General features: G+C 49.2%; 1 protein-coding gene across 5 annotated transcripts; it reads right to left on the bottom strand.

Annotated features, from left to right (window-relative positions):
• Positions 1-924: 924 nt before the first annotated feature.
• LOC136170985 (serine/threonine-protein kinase MARK2-like) lies at positions 925-5,577 on the bottom strand. 5 transcript variants are annotated; one of them, XM_065939671.1, is made up of 4 exons: positions 3,646-5,577; positions 3,078-3,206; positions 1,326-2,926; positions 925-1,049 (listed from the first exon to the last, which is right to left on the bottom strand). In XM_065939671.1, the coding sequence occupies exons 1-2, from the start codon at positions 5,404-5,406 to the stop codon at positions 3,159-3,161; spliced, it is 1,809 nt and encodes a 602-aa protein (XP_065795743.1). In that variant the 5' UTR covers positions 5,407-5,577; the 3' UTR covers positions 925-1,049; positions 1,326-2,926; positions 3,078-3,158. The 5 variants fall into 5 exon arrangements, with proteins under 5 accessions (XP_065795743.1, XP_065795744.1, XP_065795741.1 ...); XM_065939672.1 differs by lacking the exon at positions 1,326-2,926 and having other exon boundaries at positions 961-1,049; XM_065939669.1 differs by having other exon boundaries at positions 998-2,926.
• Between the last annotated feature and the right edge of the window lie 2,391 nt (positions 5,578-7,968).

Raw genomic sequence — 7,968 nt, 5'->3', positions numbered from 1 at the left:
TGGCCAGGGTTTTGGACAAGAGGCTTCCTGAAGGGGTGGAGGTGCTGGGTTTGAGCCCCATCATCCAGGTGGGAACATGCCCAGGTCCCAGGGGTCTTGGCTGGTCATCCACTGGGTGTTTCTGGGCTCACTTTATTTTTACCCCTCTTGCTGGGCAGCCCACAGCAAAGATATTTAAATATACATCTCCAGATTCTCCCAGACACCCCCTTCTTTTACTGAGTGAGGCCAGAGGGAGTGACTGTGGACATATTCTGGGGCTCCCCAACAAGTGTGTAGCTTCCCACATCAGGAACATCTGGGGGGCAGTGGGTTCCTTCAGGACTTCACCGCTGATGTAATGGGTGCCATTGGCGTTGCACGTGTCACAGGTGATATGGTTGCCGTGCGTGCCGTGGGTTCTGAGTGTTGTGGGCGACGTGGGAGCCACAGGTGACCCTGGTGCCATGGGCACCCCCGGCCTCTTGGGCATCACAGGTGCCAGAGGTGCCATCTGTGCCGTGGATGCCCCTGGTGTCCCTGGGGACACTGGCGCCGCAGGTATCGATGGCACCACGGGTGTCTTCTATGTCGCAGGCCCCAATGGTGTCTTGGGTGCTTAGGGCATCATGGGTGAGGCTGGTATCACAGGTGTAGCTGGTGTCACGGGTGCTGCAGGCGTCACAGGTGAAGCTGATACCACTGGTATCGCAGCTGTTGCAGGTGCTGCTGGTGTCGCAGGCGTCTCTGGTGTCCCGCGTCACTGTGGTATCACGGGTGTGGTTGCTGTCACGCCTGCTGCAGGTGTCACAGGTGAGCCTGGTCCCGCATGTGTCGTGGCGGTCACCAGCGTGATCGGTGGCTTGGGAGCTGCTGTCATCATGGGTGTCGTGAGTGGAGGGGGCTGAGCTGGGGGTGAAGGTCCTCGATTCCGGGCAGGGTGAGGGAGTGGCAGGCTCTCTGGTCTTCTCCTTGACTCCTGGTTCTCCTGCTGCTGAATGGTATCCCAAAGCCAGTCGGGAATAAGCATGGACACTTCAGGGCTGGCAGGAAGCGTATGTTCTTGGCTGCTGAGGTCGGAGGAAATGGCCGGCGTCACAATGATGGTGCGGGCTGCAACCTTGGGTTCGTTCGTGTCACTGCACCTGCTTCTAAGCCAGCCCTGGATCTGGTCCCCCCACCATCCCAGTAACATCCCCACTCTCTCCCCAGGGTGCTCTTCACAGGCTGGTGGGAGTGGCTCCTCCTGGCCCATGTTCGCCCATGGATGCTGCTAAACATCATCTAAATTCCCTCTGTTGGTAGCGTTGAGCGTTAAAATGCTTTCTATTAAAGCTGTGATTTACCTGATAGATATTTGGGCACATAGATATTGCCCTCTAAGGATACACCGCAGGTCCCAGAAATCTCGTCTCCTGAAGGGGAGGGATCCAGTTACCATGTTGTATAGGCCGATGCCGAGGCTCCACACATCCACCTCTGGGCCTGTGTAAGGCAGCCCCAGGAAGAGTTGTGGGGCTGTGAACACGGGGCTGCCGCAGAGAGGGTCTAGCTTCTTTCCTGGGTGCCAGGGGTTGCTCAGGCCGAAGTCTGAGATCCTGACGTTGTTGATGGATGGCGTTGACGAGGAGGCTGCTCAGCTTCACGTCCCGGTGCACCACGCCCCGCGGGTGGCAGTGCTGCAGAGCCGAGACCAGCTGGCCGAACGCGCCTCGGGCCCCGCCTCCGTCAGGCAGCCTTGGGCCTCCCGGTAGGTGGATGAGTCTCCCCCACTGAGATACTCCATTACTACAAGCAGGGTCTCCCGTGTATCAGTAGCTCCCAGGAGTTTCACCATGTTCGGGTGGTTCACCAGTTTCATGCTGTTAACTTCTCGATATGGTTCCCGGAGGCTGGAGAACCTCTGATGTGTCTTTCTCAGGACCTAATGGCTAGCACTCCCCTGGTCAGAACGTGCCAGGCCAACTTCTGTCTCTGTCGCTCCCTCTCGGCTTCCCCTTTTTACACTTCCTTTTGATTATGCCCAGGTCAAATAGGGCTTGTGCCCACCACCAGTCAATGAAAGGGAATGCAAATGGGCATACGCCCAGGGCTGATTGACAATTATAAATTGTCTAACAGCTGGCTGTGTTGTTTATGTCTTCCCAGAATTCTGTTAGATGTAGAATATTCATGAGTCCTTAATGGTCTCCTAACTGCCTGAGGTTACTAGAAGTATCCTCAGTGTGCCTAGGGCCATGTGCAGGACTTGAAAAGTCTCTGTGGTTATTTTGTAGTATATGTGTGAGCTCTCCTGGGTGAGTCTGGGATGGAGTTTAGAGATGAGTTTACATCCCTTTTCAGCCAGGCCTCCCTTCACGTTGCTCATGTTTAACTTCCTACCTGACAGTCCCCCCTCAAGTCGTGTGGACCCCAATTCATTGGGGAAATGGGTGTTATTCATTCTGGCTGCTTCCTGCTGCGTTGGGGCAGTGAGGGGCCTTGGCCGTCCATCACTTGGTAGCTGTCAATGGGAGAGCCCAGGAGGGGCTGCAGCTGTCTGTCCAAGGAGGTGTGGCTTGGGGAAGTCATCAGAGGGGCCAGGGGTTGATATCTCTGCTGTATCTTGCTGACCTGAGAAGTAAACTAAGTAGGTTGAGGAAAGAGGGAGCCAGCAGAGTTATAGGTCAGGTGCACGGTAGGGCCGCATCCTTGACTGGCTGGAACCAGGTTGCTGTGGTGACCTTGTCTAGGATTTGATTAGTTTCAAATAAGCTTTTGGTGCTAAGTCCTGACCTACTGATATAAGTCAGCTTTTTAAGAATTGGGTTAGAACGTACCACAGCTAGTCTTATTGTTCGTTTTCCTGATTTCTGCGGTGGCTGGACTTCAGGAGTGTATATAAGAGTGACAGCCCCAGAGATACATGAGCCACATTGAGTTGTCCTGAATATGGTCTTATGGGAACCTATAACAGACGTGAAAAAGATAGGACCTCCCTGACTAACACAAATCAAGAGAGAGGCAACGAGGTAGCCCAGACTGAATGCAAGCGCCATCCCAAGAAAGCTTATCCCCAGAAGCTTAATCTTTTGGATATTCATCAGGATGACACTGACCTGTAGTCCTTAATAGATAGCGGAGTTCTTCCAGAGGCTCTCAGGTCCATCGGGAATCTTCTCCTGTTGTATTCCACGACTTTACTTGAGAGTGGTGAATGCAGGAGTCATGCCTTGGCACCTTGGCTCCTGTGGAGGTCGAGAGTATTATGGGGTAAGGGCCCTTCCGTGTGGGCTGGAGTTGAGATTTTGGGGACGCATCTTTCTAAACCTTAATGAGTAGGTAGCGGTATATAGTGGAGGTCCCTCAGATTCTTTTGGGTCCTGGTTGACACCCCACAATCACATTTCTTATTGGAATTTCCCAATGACCATAGTGTAATTTCTAAGGGTTTGAGTCTCTGGATCTAAAAAGAGGTCATCAACATAAACACATGGCCTCTGATATAACCTCTCATAAGCGCTAAAGCCAGCCTGTTCTTTTGGAGCAATGCGAGTATGGAAGGGGCTATTGGTAAAGCCTCCTTCCATACAAGGGAGGTCTCCTGGATTATCTGAGTGTCAACTTTAAGAATGCTCAGGTCCCAGGGGGCTTGGCAGGTCATCCACTGGGTGTTTCTGGGCTCACTTTATTTTTGCACTTCTTCCTGGGCAGCCCACAGAAAAGATGTTTAAGTCCACTGGGTGTTTCTGGGCTCACTTTATTTTTCCTTCTCTTGCTGGGCAGACAACAGCAAAGATGTTGAAGGACACCTCTCCAGATTCTCCCAGCCAACCCCTTCTTTTTCTGGGTGAGGCCAGGGGGAGTGACTGGAGACAAATTCTGGGGCTGCCCAACAAGGGTGGAGCTTCCCGCATCAGGCACATCTGGGGGACAGTGGGTTCCTTCAGGGATTTTACCGCTGACGTCATGGGTGAGGCAGGTGTCACTGGTGCCACAGGTATCACGGGTGCCACGGGCGTCTTTGTCGCAAGCCCCAGTGGTGTCCTGGGTGCTCAGGGCGTCATGGGTGAGGCTGGTACCACTGGTATGGCAGCTGTCGCTGCGGTGCACCACGCCGGTGCTGGTGTCGCAGGCGTCTCTGGTGTCCCGCGTCACTGTGGTATCACGGGTGTGGCTGCTGTCACGCCTGCTGCAGGTGTCACAGGTGAGCCTGGTCCCGCACGTGTCGTGGCAGTCACCGGCGTGATCGGTGGCTGGGGCGCTTCTGTCATCACGGGTGTTGCGAGTGGAGGGGGCTGAGCTGGGGGTGATGGTCCTCACCTCTGGGCAGGGTGAGGGAGTGGCAGGCTCTCTGGTCTTCTCCCTTGACTCCTGGTTCTCCTGCTCCATGGTCTCCCAAAGCCAGTGGGGAATAAGCATGGACCCTTCAGGGCTGGCGGGAGGCGTATGTTCTTGGCTGCTGAGGTTGGAGGAAATGGCCGGCCTCACAATGATGGTGTGGGCCCCCACCTTGGGTTCGTTCGTGTCACTGCCACTGCTTGTAACCCAGCCCTGGATCCACCTGCGCAGTATCATCCCCGTTGTCACCCCAGGGTAATCTTCACAGGCTGGCGGGAGTGGCTCCTCCTGGCCCATGTTCACCCATGGATGCTGCCAAACATCATCTAAAGTCGCTCTGTGCATAGGGTTGAGCGTTAACATCCTCTGTATTAAATGTTGTAGTTCTGTTGATAGGTGATTGGGCACAGGGAAATGCCCCGTGAGGATGCACTCCCGCAGCTCCCAGAAATCTCCTCTCCTGAAGGGGAGGGATCCAGTTACCATGTTGTACAGGATGATGCCGAGGCTCCACACATCCACCTCTGGGCCTGTGTAAGGCAGCCCCAGGAAGAGTTCTGGGGCCGTGAACGCAGGGCTGCCGCAGAAAGTGTCTAGCTTCTTTCCTGGGTGCCACTGGTTGCTAAGGCCGAAGTCTGAGATCTTGATGTTGTTGTTGGAATCGAGGAGAATGTTGCTCAGCTTCAAGTCCCGGTGCACCACGCCCCGCTGGTGGCAGTGCTGCAGAGCCGAGACCAGCTGGCGGAACGCGCCTCGGGCCTGCCCCTCCGTCAGGTGGCCTTGGGCCAACAAGTAGGTGAAAAAGTCTCCCCCACTGAGGTACTCCATTACTATAAACAGAGTCTCCTCCGTATCTATAACCTCCAGGAGTCTCACGATATTCGGGTGGTTCACGATTGTCATAGTGTTAACCTCTCGAAATGCTTCCCGGAGGCTGGAGAACATCTGATGTATCTTTTCAATGACCTTGATGGCTACCATTGCCTTGGTCAGAACATGCCGGGCCAATTTCACTTTGGCGAACTGGCCTTCACCAATTGTGTGAAGGATCTCATAATTTTCGATATGAGCCATCTTGTTAGCGGAGATGGCTATGAAGTCCTCCATCCCTAACTATACTAACTCTACCACTAACTATACTGCCACTAAGCCCTCACTAAGAATGCTAACTGTTCTAACAATACTGCGTATGCTAACAGTGCTATACAACTATTCTAATGCTAACAACTATAGTAACAGTGCTAATACTAACTATGCTAGGAAACTGTTAACTATACCTACTACACTATGCTGAGAATACTAACAGTGCTAACACTAGCTATACTATCTATGCTAGCAAACTATTAGCTATACCAACTTTGCTAACTATATCAATGATACTCTCTATACTAATACTAGCAACACTATATAACAAAAAATAATGATAATAAGATAAAATGAGAAAAAGAAGGGGGAAAATGGGGGGAAAATGAGGAGGAGAAACTAAAAATGAAAGAAAAAAATGATAAGACACAAATTAAAAAAATGAGAAAAAGAGAAAGAAAAAAGAGAAAAATAAAAAAGAGAAAAAGGGAAAAAAAATCAACAAAATGACAAAAACACGGAAAAACACTCGCTAGCTATAGGTCCAGCCGTCAGGTCACCAAAATCAGCTTCCTGGGCTCTGTGGACAAAAACCTGCACCAGCTGAGGTCTTAAAAAAGGTTTTGGTGAGTTTCATCACAGTGATGCCCTGTGAGGTCAGAGCAAGAAATGGACCAGTCGTGGCTGGGATAAACCCAGTGGTTTTTCTCCCTTTTCAGCTTCAAGGTCCCTTTACACTTAGGTAAAAGTTCCCAAAGAGATTTTTCTTTAAATATATTAGAGACTGATATTCACTTTGTTAGAAATTAAAATCTGTAGGAGGCTTCAGCAACTTTTTCATTTCTAGTTTGAAAGTTAGTAATAATTTTAAAGACCTCATAATGTCTCCACTTGAAATATTCAATTCTTTTTCCTTAAACTCTGGTCGCAATGTGATGATTTAACTGACTTGATGAAACTATAGGAAAATGTTCTATTGTGTGAGACACTGGTAAAGCACATTATTAATGTTTATGAAGCTGAGAGAAGATTTGCCGGGAGGATTAAGAGCAGATTTCTCATCGGGAGCCTCAGAAGTCAGATGACATGGGTCAGTGTCTTTGAAATGTTGAAGGAAAGAAGTAAATGTTAACCAAGAATCCTATGTTTAGCAAAACTGTCCTTCAAAAATTAAACAGTGATTAAGGCATTCCCAGTTCAGGAGAGTTGAGAGAATTCTCAACCACCCGATCTTCCTAAGCCAGGGAGGCCTTCAGGTTGGAATGTAAGATCCTCAACAGTGACTCTAAGCTTTATGAAGAGATCAAGATCTCTTGTAAAAGGAGATAAATGGATGATTAGAAAAGCTAGTGCTACACTGCTGTAATTAAAATGGATAACCAGCAAGGACCTACTGTATAGCACAGAGAACTCTGCTCAATGATTTGTGGCAGCCTAGATGGGAGGGTAGTTTGGGAAAGAATGGATACACGTGTATGTATGGCTGAGTTCCTTTGTTGTCCACCTGAAATTATCACATCAGCTATGTTGTGTCACCTAAGTCACCTAAGTGTGTCCAGCTCTTTGTGACCCCATGGATGGCAGCATGCCAGGCCTCCCTGTCCCTCACCATCTCCTGAAGTTTGCCCAAGTTCATACCCATTGTGTCAGTGATGCCATCCAGCCATCTCATCCTCTGACACCCTCTTCTCCTTCTGCCCTTAATCTTTCCCAGCTTCAGGGACCTTTCCAAAGAGTTAGCTATTTGCATCAGGTGACCAAAATACTGGAGCTTCAGCATCAGTGCCTCCAATGAGTATCCAGAGTTGATTTCCCTTAAGATTGACTGGTTTGATCTCTTGGTTGTCCACAGGACTCTCAGGAGTCTTCTCCAGTTTGAGGGCATTAATGCTTTGATACTCTGCCTTCTTGACGGTCTAGCTCTCACAACCATACGTGACCACTGGGAAGACTATACAGACCTTTGTCGACAGAGTAACATCTCTGCTTTTCAACACACTGTCTAGACAAAAAGATATGACACTGAAAGATGAGTATAAAATTAAAAGTTAAAGAAAAAGAAAAACCAATACTATTGTAACTTTGATTTGAAGCTCCAGTTTTTGTTTTCAATTTGATTTGAGACTAATATATAATAAACGTTTCTAATACTTTTATTTTTAATTTGGGGGAAAAATCTGATTGGTCTCTAAAATAAATGTATGTTTCAGACCTCAAGGATAGCATTTGTAAGTCTTTGCCCTCCAATATGAAGGCAAACCAGGGTCAGATCCCTTTGAATGCATCAGCTAAATGACAGAAGCTACAAAATCAACTGATGTGAGGCAATAATTGCAATACGAGCAGACTTCAAGAAATGGAACTGAGGAACACTAGCAATAGGTGCATTAAGGTCTCAGAACCCGTATTCCAGATACCACCTTGAATAATATAGTAAAAAATATCCAGTAAAATTTTTTATGAAATGTGTAGACCCTGTATTAGTAATAGTCTGTGTGCAGAGGTGCTAAGTCACTTCAGTCATGTCCAACTCTTTGTAACCCTATAGGACTATACAGCCCGCCAGGTTCCTCTATCCATGGGATT

The sequence above is a fragment of the Muntiacus reevesi genome, chromosome 6 (genome assembly GCF_963930625.1).
Source record: "Muntiacus reevesi chromosome 6, mMunRee1.1, whole genome shotgun sequence".
In the NCBI taxonomy this organism is placed as follows: Eukaryota; Metazoa; Chordata; class Mammalia; order Artiodactyla; family Cervidae; genus Muntiacus; species Muntiacus reevesi.
The sequence above is the reverse complement of the archived record's forward strand: the minus strand, read 5'-3'. Positions and strand labels throughout refer to the sequence as shown.